The following is a 23,001-nucleotide window of genomic DNA, read 5'->3' as shown; positions in this document are numbered from 1 at the left end:
ATTTGGATTACCTTGGTCTTTCTGTGCCTCCCTTCACAAGAGCGTGACAGAATAACCGGCCAAACAAAAAGTTAAGTTTTTTGTTTTGTTTTTGAAAGTCTTTTATTTTTTTGTTATGGATCACCCCAACTTCCTCCTCCTGCTGGAGCAGGAGGAACTTTCCCTCGAGGACCATAGCGGACTATTCATTGACATTTCCCACAGAACCAGCTACCCAGACGACGCGCTCTGCTTGTTCTACATTGCGAGCCTCAACACCACGTGCAGAGCGCAGTTGTGCCGGGGAGGTCCTCAAGAGAGCTTTGCTGCATTTGTGGAGTGGGTGTTGGTGAGCAACGGATCCCCGTTCACCGTTGGCCACATTGATGTGGAACTCACCAGCCCCACTCCGGACTCAGAGCCCAGCCAACCATCACCCCGCTGTGCAGAGCGTTTGCTAGAGCCCACCACAGACGGAGAGCCAAAGCCCGCCACGACTGACGAGCCATCGCCAGAGAAGGCGACAGAGCTGAGGATCGCCCCGGAGCCAGAGCCTCACCCATCTTCTGACCAGGTGGAGAGCCGTCAACAACACACGTGACGGTGGATGTAACAGTGGAGAGTGAGGGCACGGAGGAAAGCCCCACCCACTGTACCACCGCTGAGGGTGAACTGAGGCAGGACTCAGGGTATTTAATTGACTTTTATTCTGAACTACCCAGTCTTCCGTCATCATCTGAAATCTCTGTCTGTCCTGTTACGGCCAAGGAGGCCGTTTTCGAACTGTCTATCTGCCCTGAACTATCTGTCTGTCCTGTCTCGACCTTGGAGGTCGTTCCCCTATCCATAGCACTCCCGGTGCTGGAAGTCGTACTTTGGTGTGTGTGGGCTGCATATACCATCCCAAAAACCCCTAACTGTCATGAATTCCCACCCACCCTCCCTTCAGCTTCACCTCTTCATCAGTCCTCACCACTGCCTCCGCTGTCCCCTGTCAGCCCCTCAGCTCACCCTCAGCCCACCATCGGTGATATGGGTTTGCCGCGGGTCTGCCAGTCTCCATCAGCGTCATGGCTGGAGGATCCCTTGTCTTCGCCTCTAGCCTCCAAGGCCCGGACTCCGCCTTGGCCTGTCGACCTAGCGGCTTCACCATGGCTCCTAGCTACCTTCTCTCCGCAGTGGTCCACCAGCTCCGCCAGGCTCCCTCATCCCTCCGGCTCCGCCTTTGTCAGTCGTTGACCAGCCATCACCTCAGGACTCCACTCCTCCGGCTGCGCCTCGTCGATCTGTCCCACCAGCTCTATTGGGCTCCTCCCTCCCTCCAGCTCCACCTTGGTCCTCTGTTACTCTGGCTCCACCGCGGCCTTCCAGATCCCCACCTACGCCTCAGTCGCCTGAGCCATCTGCTCCGCCTGGCCCTCCGGATCCTCCCGTCGTCCTGGCTCGTTGGCTCTCCGTCTCCGCCCCGGGCTCCTCTCCCACCTACTCTGCCACTGTTGGTCGGTCCCCTGGAGTCATCAGCCATTCCTCCACCATGGCTCCTCCCTCCATCGGCTCCCTCCCTCCGTCTGATCTGTCCTGGCTCCTTCCTCCATCTGATCCGGCATGGTTCCTCCCTCCATCGTCGCCACCTTGGTCATCCACTTGCCTGCCCTTCGCCATCCCCTGTTACCATCCCAACTCCGCTCCTTTGTCCTCCTCCTTAGTCCCCTCCGTCCCTCCTTTTTTGTTTTTGTTACAGCGCAAAGTCACACCTAGCTGGCGGGGGGTACTGTCACAGTCATGGACTTCTTTTGTGTTTTCATTTAGTTTCTGTCGTCCTTTTGATTAGTTAATTCAGTTCACCTGTGTTTGATTAATTGTCATCCTCACCTGTCTGTCCCTCGTTATCTCACCCTACTAAAGTTCCCCTTTCAGTTCAGTTAGCTGTCGGTTATTAGTTGTGTATGCTGCTTGTGTTACCCTGTGTTTTGTATGAATGTTCATCATCTTGGATTACTATTAAATGTTATTTGGATTACCTTCGTCTTTGTGTGCCTCCCTTCACAAGAGTGTGACAGTTGTGCAGTTTAAAAATGACATTATTTTCTATATAAAAAGCTGCCCTTTGTTTTGATTGTGTAAATCACCACACATTGTGGTTTTAGCACATCACTTGTCCAGACTGACAGCGGTTGATGCATCATTATGTGTGAGTCATTGAGACAATGTGATTTCATTGACAAATTTATGTTCTGTCTGAAGCTAAATATGGGAAGGTGATGCTCTGAAGTAAAAATAAGCATTGAAGTGAACATTGAGCAACAATGTGTACTGTAACTGTATTTTAATTCTTACATCAAACATTTCTGCTTTAAATTTCAGCTTGAAAAACTTCCAGCATTATAGAGCACATATCGGTAACACTTTACAATAAGGTCCAATTAAGTAACATTAGTTAATGCATTAATGAGCAACAATGAGCACTACAGTTGTTACAGCATTTGTTAATCTTTGTTTTTGTAGTTAATAAAAATACAACTTTTCATTATTTGTTCACATTAGATCCATTAAGTAATATTAATAGATACAACTTTTGATTATAATGCATTAGAAAATGTTGAAATTAACATTACCCAATGTTAATAAATGGCTTAGAATAGTTTTTCATCGTTAGTTCATGTTGACTAATGTAATATATGATGTTAATTAATGGAACCTAATTATAAAGTGTTACCCAATTTAAAAAAGTCATTAATTAAATTGCATTAATTTATCATTGTTATTGTTTTCTAATGCCATATACTGTTGAAATTTGAGGTTTGCGTATTAAAAAGAAAATAGGAAAAAGATTTGTTTATTATTTCAGTTATTTAATGTTCATAACTTTCACTTTCATTTTATCACTTACATTTGGCAATACTTTTCCACCATTAATGAACTCTCCCTAGTCTTGTTGTGAGGTTTAGTGACTTAGGGTCTTGGATTGTGAAGATGTTTCCTGCATTTACTTTGCTTTTCATCAGGTTTTAGAAGCATCCGTTTCTCATAAAATGATGCCTGCTAGCCAAATTCCAGCCACGCGTACAGTGGGCATACAAAACAATCACCCCCTTTAAAATAATCACATTTTGTTAGGGTTAGGTTTTTTTTTAATGGCGACTACACCAGATAGCCAAAAGGTTTAGAATGCGCAAGGTTCATTTTAATCCATACCAGGGAAAAAAAAGGATCTCATCAAATTTTCAAGTCGCATACAGGGCCCTATCATACACCCGGCGCAATGCGGCGCGACACAAGTGTTTTTTGCTAGTTTCAGCCCGACGCAGTTATCATTTTCATGTCCTGCGCCACGTTGTTTAAATAGCAAATTAATTTGCACCCATTTGTGCGCCCATGGGCGTGCTGGTCTGAAAACGAGGTGTGTTCAGGCGCATTGTTGGCACATTGCTATTTTGAGGCAACTGAAATAGACTGCACTTATGACCAACTGAGACCTGGTCTGAAGTCAATGGTGCAATTTATATTTTTTTGTTAATTAAAGAGCACATTAATAATATGCGCCTATAGGCAGGTGAACAATGCCTGTACACTCTGCTTATTACACACACAGGGATGCGCAGCAGCACACAAACATGCCAAATATTAAAAATGAAAGGATTACAATGTGAAAGATTATTATTGTGCCCCGTAAATGGTTTATTTCCTCTCTGGAGATGCGTTCTGTCTTTGCGCTTGCAAATTCCGCCATGTAAATAGCGAATCCGCCATGGCGTGAGCACAACTGGCTTTTAAACGGAATGGGAGATGAGACTCTGATTGGTTTATTACACCCAAAACACACCCATGAAGTCGATAAGAATCAGCAAAGTCAATTTTGAGAAAAATCGAGTTAAAGTTTTCTGAAGGTTCCAAAGCAAAATCCCCTGCAACGTTGCTCCACAACGTTGCTCCACTCCAACTTTTCCTCCACTTCTTTTCTTAATAATAATTACTATATTAATAATCACAATTTAGCAATTTTTATATAGAACAAATATAAGAAAAAAAACAAAAGTGCATTACCTTTTTCATTTTACATCTAAACAATAGAATTCAACAAAAACAAATAGCCAAATGTAAAAATCCCTTTACTGTGTTTATTACAAATAAATTAATTATTACAACTACAAAAAGCAGTTAAATCAAGAGCAGCGAGTGATTCACTCTTTTCTTTTATCGTTAGATTAACATTAATGAGTCGGCCTATATTAAGACCTACTGTAATGCACGGATCTAATATAATGTTACACATCAGATGTTTTCCCCCAACAGTTCCCCAAATGTTTACTTAAGACATAACAGATTATATTGGCGTGAATACTTAAATATTGTAACTCTGAGTATGTGTATATTTATCGAGATCGCACACAGTCGGAAACGCCTTTATATCTGCGCTTCGGATGACAGTCAGCGCGAGAAACGAGCGGAGAAAAGGTACTCCTCTCAGAAAACGTACAAATACAGGTAATTAAACATCTAAAATTATTATTGTGAGCATTGGGATTGATAGATGAGGGCTTAATGAACTCATTTTTGTGAAAACCTCAAAATCAACACTTTTTTTCACTTTTTTTTACCTGTAGCTCAAAATTAGCCTGTGCTAATTCCCACTCATTTTGCCAGCACGGGTCACATTTATTCCAAAATAAGAACTCAAAGCAGTAGCAGTTTAAACAATATATCTTATTTGTAAGCTGATGTTCAGCTGTTTGTTTTAATAATCAAATTATTTTTAGGTCATCAGTCATCAAAGCTCGGTAAACACTGGTCAAAGAAATGGAGATGTACCTTTAATTTCAAGCTGATTGATCACTAAAACCCCCACAGATCATGTTATTTCAAGTTTTATTTTGAAGTGACAAAGCGGTGATACCTAAAGGTACGTTGACACAACAACGATTGTACTAAAACGTTTTTCCTTTGTGTTTTTGAAAAGTTTTGCTTACAGACAACAATGTTGTCAAAACGACCCCTGTTCACATGGATCCACAAAAATAACTAAAACACTGTATTATTCACTCCAGGCCAGTAGGTGGCAACATCACCATTTTCACAAATTCACATTTACACAGAGACCATAATGGTATTGTTTTCAAAACACTTGCACTTTAAAACCCATTTTCAAAACCCATTTTCAGGCCGCCAAAACACCTTTGTTGTGTAAACGAACAGCCAAAATGCAAAAGTTTGTGCAAAAGCAAAATCCAAAAACAAACAAGATGCAGGATTTATCGCATGACCCAATCGTAGCGCGATGGAGGCATTGCCTCCTCTCATGTAACATTCCCCCATTCACTCTCAGGGGAGCTGCTTTTTAATCTCATATTTTGTAAGATTTGCATAGTTTTAGTTTTGTACTATTTATTATTTTCTCATCCAGTTTTTTGAGAAGGCACCGCCTCCCTTGCCTCCTTGGAAGAAATGGCCCCAAATTAAAATTGAGATCACGATGCTCCCCCGGATCTGAAGAAAACAAAACAGGCTAAGCAAAATAACATGTAATTTATAGAGGTTCCACCAAAAACATATTAATTTGAACAAAATAATTAAAGAATCATTTTAATGAATGAGTCAATGTCTCATTCATAAAGACTTGTTTCCTTGTTGGATGAATCAGCGTTTGTGAATAAATCTCTTGAATTAATGATTCAGTGACAAATACTTGCTACCAGCTACAGGCGTACAGAGATAAACTATACAACACATACAAGTGTAAAAAGGCTTTCAAAAAGTTCATTTTACTCTATTTTGCTACCGTAGACATCAAACTATAAACTTTTATCCCAGTTATTCTGTTGTTAAAAGGTTTGTAACACAGAAATAACAATAATGTGTGGTTTCAAAAGTTTAACCAAAGTCCCTAAAGTCTTTGGTATAATGCCCGTTTCATCAGATTTTTGAAAATGTTTTGGGAAAAGTCTCTTCTGCTCGCCAAGACTGCATTTATTTGACCGAAACTACAGTAAACCGATAGCATAAAACCACGTTAGCATTCAAATGTTGTTGCTGTTAGTATTTGGATTTGCGTTCCAGCATATGGACCTCGTCACAAGTCTTTGTAGCGTTTCTTTGTTGACAAAGCAGGATGATATTATACAGAACAACTAGAGCAGATAGCATCAAGTTCTATCATGTGACAATTAGATTTGAATCCAGACCAGGAACATAGCCATGGCTTTGTTTTGTGGAACAATAAACATCTCTGTTTAAAGTCCCCAGTTCTCCATTGCCCCGCATATGGATTGCTCAATTAATGCATGCAGCTCTGGTCTGTGTGTGTTATGGCTGCGATTTCGCTGGCCAGAGAGGGAGAAATTTGAGAAATGTGGTGGGATTTCAAATAAAATGCTTTTGCCAGTATTTCCTGAAAGCCGACATTGAGCATGAGCGTTTCTTGCGCGCAATTGGACCCTGGGCACTGGATCGACTCCACTCGCAGTGTGCATGTGTGTGTTTGCTCTTTGTTTAACTCTTGGCAGTAAATGGCTGATATAAATACTGAAATCTGACTAGGCAGAAAAGCACAGTAACGTAAACACCTTGATTCTTGCTATAGAATCACTGCAAGCCTTATAATGATGCACGGATGAAGCGGTGCAGTTTTTGAGGAAGCAACCCTTAACTCTTAACAACTGGAGCTTGTCAAGCTGTATATAATTTAAAGTCGTTGAAATACAGTCAAGCTCCCATTGCAAAATAATTGCATGATAGTCTCAGCCTGACTATTAAATATCAGCACAAAGTCTGGCCTACTTTTCAACTCATTCTGGCCAAGAACAGGCCTGACTGTACAATAATAATACAATAATAATCATAATAAATACTACAAAAAAATAAAAATGAAATAAAATAAAGAATGTTTGGAAAAGTAGAAAAACAATCACACTTATGAGCTATTATTATTTATAAATCATTCATAATAAAACTATGAAAATCAATAAAAATTTTGATGAAAACCAAAATACAAATACACATAAATATACACAACCATTCAAAAGTTTGCAATCTTTACGTTTTTTGATTGAAGTAACTTTCCACAAAAATATGTATGCAATTCATCATATAAATTGATTACATTTTATATTTAAGAAATTACAATATATTGTATTTAGAGATGTTAGTTAATTATTTAATGGATATGTTTTTTTTGTAGTATTTTGTAGCACATTTAGTTTCTTTTTAAATGAAAAAAATATATATCTTTATTAGTCTGCATGTATGTCAGTCTTTGCGGTATATGTAAGGGATAATGTTCATCCAGTCGGTTGTTATCGCAGAATAACCCCCGACTGGATCACCCTGAATGGGGGTTATTCAGCGATAACAACCGGCTAGATGTACATTATCCCACTTATTACACGGCTGCTTGCCTCATAAGTAAATAATTAGACACAAAATATTGATTTGAGTTGAAATATTTGAACACAAAGTTTCCGTGAACACAGCAGTAGCGAGTAAGCGGCAAGTTCAAACTAGACAGACATTTAAGGGATACGGTGCAGTTACACAACATTTCACCACATAAATAAATATGGCGATAAAAGATTTAAGACGAAAATGTTTTAAAATCTTACCAGTTTGTTAGTTATCTTATAATCCATTACAGCGTACAAAACAACCGTAGCAAAATTGCAGCAGCTGCGTTTGTATGAAACGAGAGAGTAAGTCCGCGATACCAGGATGACATAATTAAATAATTGTACACAATTCTGAATCGAGTTTTAATATTTTATTGGCTAACCAAACGCAAAGCTTCCACCAAGAAAAAAACTGTTCCTGGCAGTATAGCGCCGGCTTCAGTTACCCGGATGAGCTTGTGTTATTCGTTTTTACTGCTTGTTTTCGAGGGAGAACAGACCTCGGAATGTCGCAACTGACCAATCAGAATCAAGTATGCCACAGAGCTGTGTAATAAGCATTTAAACTGTATAATTACCATGTAATTATACATATCTGAACATAATTCGGACTTAAACTACACCGAAACACACATGGCATGCAAATCAGCAACAAATCAAATAAACACACTTTCCCCACCACTTTTTGGTCTCAATCTTACGTGTGTAAAGGTGTTTATACAGGAGGATGAAGATGATGTTTATACACTGTTAATGTGATATTTCACTTGGATGATATTTCAGTTGAGACATAAATTATGAATCGATACGTGTATAAATGTGTAAATGGCTAAATAAATAAATGCATTGCATGTGTTTAACATGTTAACTTTGATTGCCCTAATACTTATATATTTGTATTTTATTTATTTTACATATTTTATTTATGTACCACTGGCTGGTTGATAACATAATCCCTTGATGAGATGTCTCTTGTCACTTCTGGAATAGAGCAGCTCACATGTCTCCTGCTTTCAGTTTCAGACGTCCAGTTCGGTGGACTGGGCTCCAGGGTCACACTCACATGCAGAGGCGCTCACGGCGGGTATGTTCCCCAGTCTATATTAAACCTTGCTAGAGCTCCATTAGACTCCAGAGCTAAGCTTTCCTGTAAGGAGTGATAATAGTGGGCTTAACCACCCTCTGTAGGGGCACAGAGCCAGTCCATATAGGGTTTGGACACATCAAGGCTATTTACTGTGGGTGGGGGGGGGGGGGGGGGGGGGGGGGGGGGGGGGGGGGCTTCACTCCCCAGCGTCAGATTTTGGCAAGCCTTGTGTTTCAAATAAATGCATATTTCTTGCCAATAAAGACACTGTCCAAGATAATCCCAGTGCCAAAAATAAGATTTGCACAACACACGAATGAGTAACAGGATACGCAGGTCCAGTTGGCTTTGATAGCGGTTATTTTGTAGGCCTATCTTTGATTAGAGCAGGTTTGCAAGGAAAGCAGAAAGTGAAGGTTGTTGTTGACTCTGAGTTGTGGATGGGTTCGCAGGTCTCCAGTGGAATGGCGGTTGAATGGGAGCTCAGTACCGCCGTGGCAAACACACAAGGGCTCGCTTACGCTACTGAACACCACACACTCGATGGAAGGCAACTACAGCTGCTATGGTGAACGAGGAACTTTACTGCAGTCCATCAAACTACGCCTGGGTCGTAAGTCAGCTTCAACGATACAAGAGTCGTTGTTTCGTGTTTTGACTCACAATGTGGTTCATTTGATAAACTATTTGAGGATAACGGTTTAAAGAATTGCCTTAAAGTAGATGACATATTTGATTTAATGTTAATGAAAACTAGGCCACAATGAATAGATGTACTATTGTACCTTGTGCCTTGGTGTCAATCACTTAGCCAAAAAAAGTATTATTATTGATTAATTGAACAGACTATATGTTTATCCCTCGCAGCCTCGTTTTCATTACTCTTAAATTTAATATGGCATCTACCACGACTAAGTTCCATTGCTTCTGATTGAAAACGTCATCTTAAGAACATTGTTGGCTTGAACAAATGAAAGTGTTGTAGCAACATAAACATAACGGACCTGATAATCTTTGAATCGTGCTCTTGACTCATTGCGAACTTCATCTCGGATCACATCCTAGAAGAGCATATGTGTGCCTGAGACCTCTAAAATGGTGCTTATTTGGGAAAGAGTGTCTAATATCAAATACAAATTTTTACTTTAACGTATGTTTTAAATCATCATGTTTTATAAACTTTTGCCATGCTTTAAAGAAGGACACTCATTGACATTGGTATTGACAACTGAAATGTTGGTATCTCGAACTGTATATACGTCTCATAATTGCTCAGTGCCTCCGAAGTGGTGCTGGAAATGCCGGAAACGGTGGAAATGTTCTAGTAAAAAGGAAGCACTCTGTGCCCTGGGAGATGAAGAAAGTGTGCAGTTGTACGCCCTTGCTGTTTAACTCGGGGCACTTCCTCTAACAGGAAGTCCTTGAATCACAGCTCCACAGTTTCCTGCTAGGAAGGGTTGAGATTGCTGGTTCTAGCGTGTGTATAAGTTTAGTCTACCGTATTACGGACCCTCATCTTCTTGAAGGCAGCGCTCGAGTTAAACAGCCGTCTTGTGCAGTCTGTCTGTTTGGATGTTCACAGATAAAGTGTATTGTGTCTAAAGTTAGCTCATGAGATATTTTTTGTCTTCTTCTTCTTTTAGATCCGCCTCATTTCGTCAGAGTGTCTTGTCGTGTGCCGAATCATATGAAAATCTACTGCTCCTGGGTACAAACTAAGACAACACACCTGCCCACATTATACAGAACCTCCTACAGGTGCGGTCTCATCTCGTTTTGGGTATAATAATCATATTGAAAATGAATCTATCTATCTATTTACTATAAGGTCTCATTTGTTAACATTAGTTATTGCATTAACTAACATGGACTAACAGTGAACAATATATTTGACCGCATTTATGAACCTTTGTGGTAACACTTTAGAATAGGGAACACATATTCACTATTAACTAAGAGTTTTGCCTCAATAAACTCCTAATTTGCTGCTTATTAATAGTTAGTAAGGTAGTTGCTAAGTTTAGGTATGGGTTGAATTAGTGGATCTAAAATACGGTCATGCAGAATAAGCCATTAATATGTGCTTTATAAGTACTAATAACCAGTCAATATGCTAGTAATATGCATGCTAATAAACAACTAGTTAACAGTAAGAATTGGTCCGTCTACTAAAGTGTTACCTTTAATGTTAATAATGCATTAGTCAAATTTTAACTTAACATTAACTAAGATTAGTAAATGCTGTTTAAGTATTGTGTGTGTTTTAACTAATATAGTTAAATAATGTAAATGTAACCTTAACATAAAGTGTTAGTATTTTATTTAACTTTTGATATATACACTACTGTTCAAAAGTGTGTGTGTGTGGGGGGGGGGGGTCAATAAGATTTTATACAGTGAGAAATTAATACTTTTATTCTGCAAACACATATTAAATTGATCAAAAGTCTTAGTAAAGACATTTGTAATGTTTGAATATGATGCACTTGTTGAGCATGTTAATTTTTTTATTCATCAAAGAATCCTAAAAAAATATATTTAATATATTCACAAAAAATATTGAAATAATACAACCCTCATTTCATATGAGTCTTCAATAAACAGTCCTGTAGTCCAGCCCTCTCAGCACACACACACACACACACACACACACACACACAGTGTTGTCTTATCTCAGAGCCCCATAGTCATCTCTGCATAGGCTGATCTTATCTGCTTTCACCAGGCTGCTTGGCCTTTCATCAGACAACCAGATGTTTGCTGTCTCCAGAGCTCTGTGTGTGTGTGTGTGTGTGTGTGTTTGCGCCACTGTAAGGGTTGTTTATGCTTTGTCTGACAAGTGATGAAGCTAGCCAGTTATAAACATGCTCATTTTTGTTTTTGCTTTAATAAAATGAATGAAAACCAAAACAGGCAAAACTGCTGTCACGTTGTGTTCCAAAAGAGAAAAGTGTGTGTGTGTGTGTTTGTTTGTGATTTAAAGAAATTAATGCTTTTATTCAGCAAGGAAACATAACATTGATTAAAAGTGACAGTTAAGACATTTATAATGTTACAAAAGATTTCTGTTTCAAATAAACACCGTTCTTTCATCTTTCTATTTATCAAAGAATACTGAAAAATGTATCAGTTTCCACAAAAATATGAAGCAACACAACCGTTTTCAGCATTGATAATAATAGGAAATGTTTATAAAAAAAAACATTATATATTAACATTTTTGTTACTAATTTTATTTTTGGCAGAACACCTCAGGTGAAAAAAATATATAATAGTTGTATAGAATAATAGAAAAATTGTAATATAATAATTCTAATTCTTTTGTAATAAATTAATAAATAAAATTTAGATGATTAAATCATGAATGATAGCATCACTTAAGATGACATAACCAAGACCTTATGGTCTGGTTATCTAGCATGATTTGACCATCGGGAGCACCGGGAGAAATAAGGGGCCAAAGGGGCCAATTGCACCTTTTGGGGTACATCAGCTTGTCACTGGAACAGGACTCTTAAAAGAACATATTTGTTCCTTTTTTACCCCTAATAGGTAGGCCTACAAATTAGTACCTTAAGGGTACGAATTACTACTCTTAAGGTACTAATATGTATGGTGCACTGCTAGGTGACAAGCTGTTGTAACCAAAAAGGTAACATTTTGGCCCTTTTTTTTTTGTGTGGCCTGGATGAGTGTGAGATTTCCTGGCCTGAAATTGCATCCCAGTCCAGCCCTGATATATATCCTCTGTTAAGTGGATGCATCTGTTGATCTTTCCTCAGCTGGAGACAGAGGAGAACACAAGCCTAAAGATCATGGACGCTCTAGTGGGTAGCCTGCATCAGATCCAGATCAGAGCTCAGGACGCCCTGATCAACCACAGCCAGTGGAGTGAATGGAGTCATGTGGTAGAAGCCCAGCCGTGGATCGGTGAGTGAACACACACTCACACACACACACACACACACACACACACACACACTTACCTCACACATATTAACTCTAACTGACGAACGTAACCAGTGTCATTTAATTATGCAGTCAGTGTTATGCACCAGTGGCAGGCATGACATGACCAGAAATAGAAAATATATATTTTTTAAGTTATGTTTATATGTGTAGAAATCTTAGACAACATTTTTCAGTTTGTGTTATAATTATTATGCATGCATTTTTGCATTGAGCTCTTATTAGTTGAGATGGTAACACTTTAGTTTAGGGACCAATTCTTACTATTAACTAGTTGTTTATTAGCATGCATATTACTAGCATGTTGGCTGTTTATTAGCACTTATAAAGACCATATTAATGCCTCATTCTGCATTACCATATTTTAGATCCTTTAATTAGCAAATTAGGAGTTTACTGTGGCAAAAGTCAAGTTAATAGTTTGTTAATAGTGAGAATTGTCTCTAAACTAAAGTGTGACTGTTGAGATACTAGATGGAATATTATTTCAGTAAGGTTCCATTAGTTAACATTAGTTAATGCATTAACTAACATTATTAACAATGAGCCATACATTTGTTGCAGTATTTATTAATCTTTGTTAATGTTAATATAAAACACAACTATTAATTTTTAATGTTTGCCTACGTCTAATAAATAATATTAACATATACAACTTTTGATTTTAATAATTAATAATTAGTAAATTAGCAAATGTTGACATTAATTAAAATGAATAAATGCTTTAGATGTATTTTTAGTTCATGTTAACTAATGCTAACAAATAGAACCTTACTGTAAAGATTAAATGTTAAAGTGTTAAATATTCCAATATTCTAATATTTCTAAACTAATTTGTCACACCACGAGGCAGTTTAAAATAAACCAGTCTAGAGAAATCAACCATCCATATGCTAACTGATTATGTTCAAAACAGGCTTTCTGCCCAATGCGTTTAATTAACTCGTAATCCACACAACTAATCACAAATAAATTGATAAAAATGTATCAATCTTTTTTGAGAAGTGCTTTAATGTACTATATATGACCCATCATCCATCAGATCCTTCAGATAGCTAATGTAATCAAATTGTGCACAGCTAGCATGGTCCTTCAGGATATTGTTCTAAGGCAGATATCTGATAAATCTAATAAAGGAAGATAATCATCTGGATGTTGGCAACTCATGGTCAGAAGATTTATTTATTTATTTTTTAACATGCTTTGTGTTTGAGTAGCACACAATACACTACAATGGAGCTGTCTATTTACGTCAGTCTTGCTGTACAATAAAAAATAATAAATGTAGCAGCAGAATAATGTTTTGTCCTCACTGGTTATCGTTCAGTGCTGTCCACTGCATGAAAGTAAATGCAATTATGAGCTTTGGATTGTCAAGGGGAAACCTGACATGACTTTTGAGCAGAGCCGGTCATGAATAATTCAGAAGCAGTATAAATATATATAATTATATTTGTTTTGCAATTTTAGAGCCTTGGAAAGAGCCAACAGAGGAACCGGTGGATTTTAGCTTTCCATTTTTCAACTCATTTCCAGTGAGGACGACAGACAAGTCTCCAGGTAATTGCTTTAGATTTGATACACCGTACGTTGAAGGAATTCTGAGGATTTTGTTAAAACTGCAACGTTGTTTCTCTGTTTGACAGTTTATCTTTTCACTCATATGTTTTGGCAGGGATCGTTATACGCATTCACAGATTAAACACACGATATCAGATGCTTTCGAGATCGTAGCCAGAGTTTTTTCACCCCCTAAGCGTTATCCAGATGGTTTGGGCTTATTTGTGGTGGGCGGAGTTTCCCCCATCATCTGGCTCTGACCAATCAAAGCGTGCCAGTCTTCCCTAATGCAGTCATGTGGCAGACCAGCATGACTCAGTCTGCTCTTCATTAGCTAACTGTTTCCAGGCCATTTATTTATAACCACTCATCTAGAACACGCTGTATGATCGCAAGAGTCATATTTATCAGCTCAAGACTGGAATGAAGTTTGTATAATTGACTCAATTGAATATAATATATCCTTATAATATATAATTGAAATAATTGGTAAATTATGTAGTGACCATAAAATTATCAGAAGAGTTTGAGCTTTTATTTGTTTGTGTTTTGTGCTGTTGTACTATTTTTGTTTGTTTGTTTGTTTTTGTTTATTTATTTTGTTTTGATATTTTGTTTTATTTGTTTTAATTATTTGTGTTTTGTTTTGTTTTTTGTTTATTTGTTGTTGTGTTTTTTTGTTTATTTCTTTTGTTTTGTTATTTTGATTTATTTGTTTGTGTTGTTGTGTTTTGTTGTGTTTTGTGTTTTGTTTATTTGTGTTGTTGTGTTTTTTTTTGTTTATTTATTTTGATTTGTTGTGTTTTGTTTATTTGTGTTGTTGTGTTTTTTTTTGTTTATTTATTTTGATTTGTTGTGTTTTGTTTATTTGTGTTGTTGTGTTTTTTGTTTATTTATTTTGATTTATTTGTTTGTGTTGTGTTTTGTGCTGTTGTACTCTTTGTTTGTGTTATGTTGTGTTTTTCTTTTTCTTTTGTTTTGTCATTTTGTTTTATTTGTTTTAATTATTTGTGTTTTGTTTATTTGTGTTGTTGTGTTTTTTTGTTTATTTCTTTTGTTTTACTATTTTGATTTATTTGTTTGTGTTGTTGTGTTTTGTGCTGCTGTACTCTTTTTTTGTGTTATGTTGTGTTTTTTTTTGTTTATTTATTTAGTTTTGTTATTTAGTTTTATTTGTTTTAATTATTTGTGTTTTGTTTTGTTCTGTTTTGTGTTGTACTGTTGTTTTTTGTGTTGTGTTTTCTGTCTATTTCTTTTATTTTGTTATTTTGATTTATTTGTTTGTGTTGTTTTGTGTGTGTGTGTGTGTGTGTGTGCATGCGTGCGTGCTTTATTTTGTGTTTCATTTTGTTTAAGTTTGTGTTTTGTTTTTGCTTCAGATTCATCGTTACACCAGACTGGAAGCCTCGGACTGTTGATTTTGTTGGGTCTGTTTGCAGCGGTCATGGTGGCTATGTTATTAACTATCATCACACTTCTATGGTAGTAATTCTGCTTTATTTACACATCTATATTTCATAACTAAATCCATACAAACAGGTTGCAACAATTAGACAGAGACATGAGACAATCTGTTATTTGATCTCTTAATTGTTCCCTTTATAGGGTCAGACAGAGAAGACAGGACAATGTGAAGAAACAAGAACTGGCTTCCATGGTGAAGATGAAGTCCATACCGATCTAAAGTAAGCTGGCGGCATTCTGACATTCCCTCCGTCTGCTGTTTTGGCGATTGGCCCATCTCAGTTTAAACAGTCTTTTAAATAGAAAGCATGCTAACCGATCCATTTATGGTTACTATGTTGATACTTTGAATATACCATTGGTTGGCTGTCCTCCATTTTTACTGCACAGAAAACAAACTCAGTCAAAAATGCAGTCAACAAAACCAACCTGACTTCTAGACTTTTCCTTAGATTCAAGGAAGTCCATCCTGAATGGAAACCATCAAAAGGTCACATACACACTGCAGATTTTGAGAGAGAGAACAGCATATTAATGTGGGAGTGAATCCCCTAAATGATTGTTTCGGGTGTGTATGGAATATAATAGTCACTCCTGAACTCCTGATGCTAGACATAAGAAATGTTTTGGCATCTTGCGGCTATGAACAAGAAACAGCGTAATCCGATAATTCCGAGTAATATTAGCGACTTGAGATGTTTTATTGTTTGTAAACTATCGTCAACAGGCGAATGTGTTGTTTATGTTGTTGTCGTGTCACTGCTTTTAAATAGCACGCTCTTTCTGTACCGTAGTTTAATGTGGTTTGCAGATAGACCGCAGTACTGCTGCAAGACACGTCTGCGGAGACAGTAATTTACAAACGAGTCAAGACAAATCCCTCTGTTTCTGTATTTCACTAGCATCCTACCTCAGCCAAGTTGTTCAAAATAGACACCTCTTTTTATAATAACACAAATAACTTACCATTAAGTGATTAAAATATTAATTTTATGTCATGTTAATGCTGATAGCAGCTAAAGAGTTCACATTATCATAGTGCACGCATGTAGAAATGGACCATTATGTTCGTTTGAGTTAGTAATGTTAACTAAGGGGGTGATCGACATGGAAATGTTACATAGGAATGCTTTTATCTATGATTGACATAAATCGGTTTTGCTGATGTATGAATGAGGTCGTGTGTGAGTACAGATGCTCTCGAAAGAGGAGTGACGATCATATTTAGCTGCAGTGTTCATTCGCCGTTATTGATTAGGACAGATACTCTGCTTTACAGCACATGATCCATTTACAGTAATAGCTAGCTTCTAGTCTACTTTATATGAGCTTTGAATGTTGTAAATGAGTCTAGCAAAAACCTGAAGACATAGACATAAACAGCATCTGTTCGCTTTGAACTATGTGACTTTTGATTCATCTTTACATCTTTGTGGCTCAAGTGGGAAAATGTGAAGATGTAAACACGATGATTTATATGAGACGCCTGCTCTATATTAGCCCGTGATCTTCCTAATGCTCCCACACGATGTAATAATTAATAGTTGAATGGAAATGAACATTGTCATTATTTACTCACACTCGTGTCATTCCAAATATGTATGCTGTTATTTATTTAGTTTAGTGTTTTTTTTATTAAAAAGAAAACAGTATTCATGTTTCAAAAGACATGAGGGTGGATAAATGATTATAAAATGTATATTTTTGCATGAACTGTTTTAATTTCTGTTCTATTTTTTCAATTAATTTAATATTATTATTATTTAAACAGAAGTTGTAGGACAATATAAAATATCTCGTTCAAAGCGAAAATACAAAATATACACCAAAATACACTACCGTTTGGGGTCAGTAATATTTTGTGATGTTTTCGAAAGACGTTTCTTATGCTCATTAAAGCTGTATTTATTTGATCAAAAATACAGTAAAAACGGTAATATTGTGAAATATTATTACATTTTAAAATAACTGAGTTATATGTGAGTATATTGTAAAATATAATGTATTTCTGTGATCAAAGCTGAATTTCCAGCATCATTACTCCAGTCTTTAGTGTCACGTGATCCTTCAGAAATCATAATATGATAATTATTATCAATGTGGAAAACTGTTGTGCTGCTAAATATTTTTGTGAAAACCATGCTAAATCAAAAGAACAGCATTTATTTGACAGAAATCTTTTATAACATTTAAATGTCTTTTGATCAATTTAATGCATCCTTACTAAATAGAAATATGAATTTCTTAAATAAATATAATTTGACCCCCAAATTTTGAACAGTAGTGTATTTTGCATCACATTGTTTTGTTACAGAATTGTTGCTCTTAAAGTGTTTAATTTTGTTGTTTAACTCTAACTTAGATTTGAGAAGATGGCCCTCTTCAGTTCGGCCCTCATAGGGCATCAGTATAGGGAATCAGCACCACTGACAGACTCCATTACCCACAATCCACCTCTCCTCTCGGCCTCTCAGAGGATGGGCTCTGAGTCGCGTGCACTGTGAACATGTACAGTCTCTAATGTAGCACAATGCAATGGAAAAACACAAGGATTTCCTTCCTCCTTTACTTTTCTCTGCTCACAGCAAATTCTTGGACAATGAAAAACATATTTTTGGATTGCTCTTTCTTCCCGATATCCCCCGCACTCCACTGGACTCCACTTGTGACACATGCAGTGCTGTGAAAAGCCTCGTTTGGCCGGATGTGCACAGCATACGGGGCATTATGGAGAAAGTGGCTGGCGAAAAAGACACTCTGTAAGCTTTAGACAGCTGCTATCTTTGGAAGACAGAAAGTTGGCTGTCTTGGCTCTCCAGCGATGGACGCGGTGGTCTTTCTGTGGAGAGACAAAGACTGCTTTGTCTTTCTTCCTGCATGATTTCTTCTCGGCGCTCATGACAGGTGGACACATCTGCAGTTGATTGGCTTCATCTGGTTAGTTTCTAACCATCTAAAGCATCAAGTTCTCAGTAATAAACTCCCATAAAATGCATTTCATCATGACATCAGCCTCGGATTTCATGTCTTGACCGTAAACGCCAGCAAACACGTAACTTCAAGTGAGCTGGCGTTCAACAAAACAGGACTTCAATGCAATAAATGCATTTCATTTCTCTTGACTTTTTTTTTTGGGGCATTTTCTCTGCATTGAATGGAGACATGAATGTAAACCAGTCTTACAGTGTCACATATACACATGTGTAAGGTGATTAAAGCTGATTGTTTCTATGTTGAAGCTAATAGATATTCACGATATTAAATTCTATTGAAGCTCATCTATAAAATGATATTGTTATACATGTATGCAGTTATATTGTATGATAGTTTGTATACAGCATACTGGTCTGTTGTACATTGCTCTCCAGTGACATAAAGCTCAATGCATGCATTTGTGTAGTTCTTTTAAAATATATGATTTTATTGAATTATAAGATTTTAGTATGCATATCTTTCCTATAGGTACAAATAAACAAAACTAAGCACGGTTGTCCAAAGAAAGACGTAAAGCGGTTATTGTCAAGTCTGGAATATGTATCTACGGAAGCTTGTTTTGTTTCGTTTTTATCTGTGGGATAAAAAACTATGAAAACGGTAATTGTGACTTTTTTTTTTTTATCTCGCAGTTCTGTTTTTTTTTTATTCTAAGTCCACATCTCACAATTCTTTTTTTTCCCTGCAATTCTGACTTTTTTCCCCCTCACAATTCTAAGTTGATATCACACAATTCTTTTTTCTCACAATTCTGAGTTTACATTTTCACAATTTTGTGCAAAAAAATAAAACATTGCGAGTTTTAAATCTCATAATTCCCACCTCTCAGAATTGACGATATCTCGCAATTTAGTTTTTTTCTTTCTTTTTTCCTTGGAAGTGTGAGTTTGCAATTTGTAGTTTATATCTTGCAATTCTGACTTAATAAAGTATCTCAAGTCAAAATTGCGAGAAGAAAGGTCAAAATGGTGAGATATAAACTCAAACTCAGAATTGTGAGGAAAAAAAAGTCAGAATTGTGATTCCCCCCCCCCCATGGTAAAAAAGCTTCCATATGTATCTTTTTTTTTTTTTTTTCAATCAAATAAAAAAAATGCAAATTCCAATTCTGGCTTTGGCACCAAATTAAATATGCATTTGGGTTTCTTTTTGATAACAGCAATGTTATATAAAGACCAAAAGTGCAACTAAAAATAATGGACGATTTTTTTTACAAATATGTCACTGTGATCATTTCTTCTTGATAATCCTGATAATTCATTGAAGATCTTTGGCAGATGTCTTTTTTTTTTGGCCAGATTTTGGCACCATTTGCTCATAACCTCTGCCGTTCGTGTGCCTTAACGTTTTGCCTCTTTCTGTTCCACCAGCAAGATGATTCGTGTTTTTGTAGTATCCATGCTGTACGTGGCCTATGGGATTGGTGCTCTGATGATCCTTCACTTTATGATTGAACAGTGAATCATTTATGCATAGTTTCCCAATGTAAGAAAAAATAAGTGTTTTGTCAGTCAGTCATATTTGAGACTATACTCTTGGTTTAATCAGTATAATCGGTCTTCTTTCCCTGCTTTGATTAAAGTTGTCCTGCATGTGGAGAATATATAGATTTGGTTGGTATGTTAATTTAGGCTGCATTTCGGATTTGATTGGCTTGATGATCAGCAGCATCCAGTAAATCGCTGGTTCTCAGCTGGTTTTGTTTCAGGACCCAGATCTTACATGGGACGTCCAACGTGTTCCCGTCATTTTGACCTGGAAAGGATTTTCTTTTTCCCAAAAATGCTACTTTAATGTTGTTGCATTGGGCTAAAACTTGCTGACTTGCAATGTCAGCAAATAAATCCCCCAAAAAAGTGGATGATGGGATGGAAATTTAGTCAAAAAAAATTGCTTATAAATCTCATGTATATTGGATTCAATACTTTTGTCAACTTGTTTTCTCTAAATTAGCACAGGTTTTGTATTTCTTTTTGGAACTGATTGATAGACTTCATTGATCTGAGCGTATGCATCAGCTTATGAGTGAATCCGTTTTTGAGTGAGCGTTGCCAAAATGATCCAGGTGCATAAGCTCAGATCAACGAGACTTACGATCAGTCAGTTCCAAAAAGAAATACCAAACCTAATTGAAAGAAAACAAGTTGATACAAAGGTAGACTAATTTTTAACAGCATAAGGCCTAAATTGTTTTACACGCACAAAATATTAACGTTTCTATATGTTGGAAGCCATAAAAATATAAAAAGATTTTTTTTTTCGTGCAATGCATTTGGCATCTAATTTGCTAGTGTCTTGCGATTGCAATATGCACACTCGTATGGTTTGTTGCATCGGATTTTTCGCATTCAGCATGTTTGGGTCGTGACCAGTTGAGAACCACTTCAGCAAAGCATCTGAACACTGTAACATGCTGAAAATATCTTCTCACAGCTGATTGTGTTTATTTTTAGACCTCTATCTTATGATCCCATCTGTAAACCGACTCATCAAGGGTTGTTATTGGCCTGGCGTGAGTTATAGTCACTCCACACTGACCATCAAGAGAAATTCAATCTGGCGCTGAAGGAAACTGATGCATGATTCCAGAAAACCCAACCAAAGCAAACAAGCCAATCGATCAGCAATCATCTGTTACTGGCAGGATGGAGAGACTTTATGCTAAAAATGTGTATATTTCCCGTTTCCTCGGTGCATTTTTTATAATGTTGCATGCATGATGTCAAATCCAGATGTATTTGTAACTACTGTTGCCTGTCAAACAGGGAAAGGTGAACACAAAGGCGTCCACAGTAAATGTACATTTCTTTCTGTACAACATAAGCTGTTTTATTATTCTTCTATCTACATTTTTGTGAAATAAAAGTTATTTTATCTGAAGAAATCGACTGTTGATTGTCAGATTGGTGACATCTCTTCACTGATATCGTCAGTTTGTTTAGTGGAAAATTCAGCATCTCTTCCAATCACTCGAACAGATTTACAAATATTTAATCATGAAAATCAGGCCAGGGCTTTAGTTGCTTGTTGAATGTATACAGCTAAGTTACTCGGCCAAGGCTCCGGTGAAATCATATACCTCCAATATTTGAGTGTCTGTGGGGATTTACACGTTATATTGACCATGTATAACGCTTCTCATAACTATAGTATGCGAAAATAAGTGTATTCACTGAGCTGATGATCTTAATGAGAGAGAGAGAGAGAGGTGCAGAGTGTGTGCAGAGCAGGGGACGCGAGGAACAGGATTAAGAACCGCTGCTTTAGAACATTGATTTTGAAACTTGTGAATCCATTAGAATCGTTAGAAGACAGAATCGCGATTCACATATGAACAGATTTTTACGTGCACCTCTAGTCTTCTCTTCCTCTTCTCTAAAGCAGCGCTGCATGGCCTCGCCCCCTTTGCTGCGTGTTCCCGGGGGCGGGGTTTATCTGGGTTTGTGATGTCATGAACCCGGGAAGTAACTCGTTGTAGTCCCTACCAGCCATTTTTGTAGGCTTTAAACTGCCAGAATTTTAAAAGATGATATCTCCGTTTGCATTGAACTTTCAGCTTCGTAACTTTGCAGATATTGTTTATGCTCAAACAGCAACATCACACACTAACTAACGTTAAAAAAAAGTGAAATCGCAATCAACCACCCCTTTAACATGTTTATTAAATGGCTGTGACCATATTAATCTTAACTTTAAAATCTGAACATTATTGAATTGTATTATTAGTCGTCGGATAATAGTAATCTGAAACTTTGGTTCTATTTGTTGATGGGGGATTTGTGGACACAGCAGGATATTTAGATTTTTTTTTTTTTACATAATAATAAAGTTAAAGCAGCACTATGTAACTTTTCCTGTTTGCATTTTTCAAAATGTGCAAAATGAGCGAGTACATCATGAGTTCATCTTCCAAACCGCGTTTTTTTCTAATTCCGAATCACTACGGTACACATATAATAAGTGCTTATATTTGGACTATTGTAGGCTGGTCGGGTCGTCGCCGCTGCGGAGGAACACATACCTGCGTGAATCGCCAGAGACATAAACTTAGAGAAGTAGCTCCGGTTGAAATGTTCCTCCGCGGGATGTGTGCAGTTCTGTTTATTAACCTCTAGAGTGCCAAAAGTGACATAGTGCTGCTTTAAACTTTCCTGAATAGTCTGTGAATTACATTTCAAACCTAAGTATTCATCATAACCTAAAGGTTGAGTGGAATAACCAATATGAATTCATAGCTTATTACCATTACCTCATTCCTTAAAGGGATAGTTCACCCATTCTGTTCTCATGTCCTTAACTTACATGTTGTAATATTTAAAAAAAAAAAAAAAAAACACTTTCTTTCAAAATATCTTGTGTTTCACATGAGGAAATCAGATATGGAATAACATGAGGGTGAGTAAACGACAGAATGTTCCTCTTTGGATAAACGATCGCTTTAATAATAGATTGTATGATGCAGAATCATCCTGTGCACGCTGAACTCATCTCTAAAAAGTACCGTTTGCCAGTAAATGCACGCATCTTTCCCCCTTCTTACCTTAACTTGACCATGATTATTATTATTTT

General features: G+C 37.2%; 1 protein-coding gene across 1 annotated transcript; it reads left to right on the top strand.

Annotated features, from left to right (window-relative positions):
- Positions 1–1,049: 1,049 nt before the first annotated feature.
- On the top strand, positions 1,050–19,053 carry LOC107554229 (uncharacterized). The gene is made up of 9 exons (XM_016236683.1): positions 1,050–1,206; positions 8,376–8,442; positions 8,898–9,058; positions 10,089–10,225; positions 12,228–12,375; positions 13,885–13,974; positions 15,354–15,456; positions 15,580–15,659; positions 17,801–19,053. The coding sequence occupies exons 1-8, from the start codon at positions 1,050–1,052 to the stop codon at positions 15,656–15,658; spliced, it is 942 nt and encodes a 313-aa protein (XP_016092169.1). The 3' UTR covers position 15,659; positions 17,801–19,053.
- The last annotated feature ends 3,948 nt before the right edge of the window (positions 19,054–23,001 follow it).

Source organism: Sinocyclocheilus grahami, unplaced genomic scaffold (assembly GCF_001515645.1).
Source record: "Sinocyclocheilus grahami isolate Dianchi unplaced genomic scaffold, SAMN03320097.WGS_v1.1 scaffold495.1, whole genome shotgun sequence".
NCBI classification, from domain to species: Eukaryota; Metazoa; Chordata; class Actinopteri; order Cypriniformes; family Cyprinidae; genus Sinocyclocheilus; species Sinocyclocheilus grahami.
Note: the sequence above shows the minus strand (reverse complement) of the source record. Positions and strands in the feature narration are given on the sequence as shown.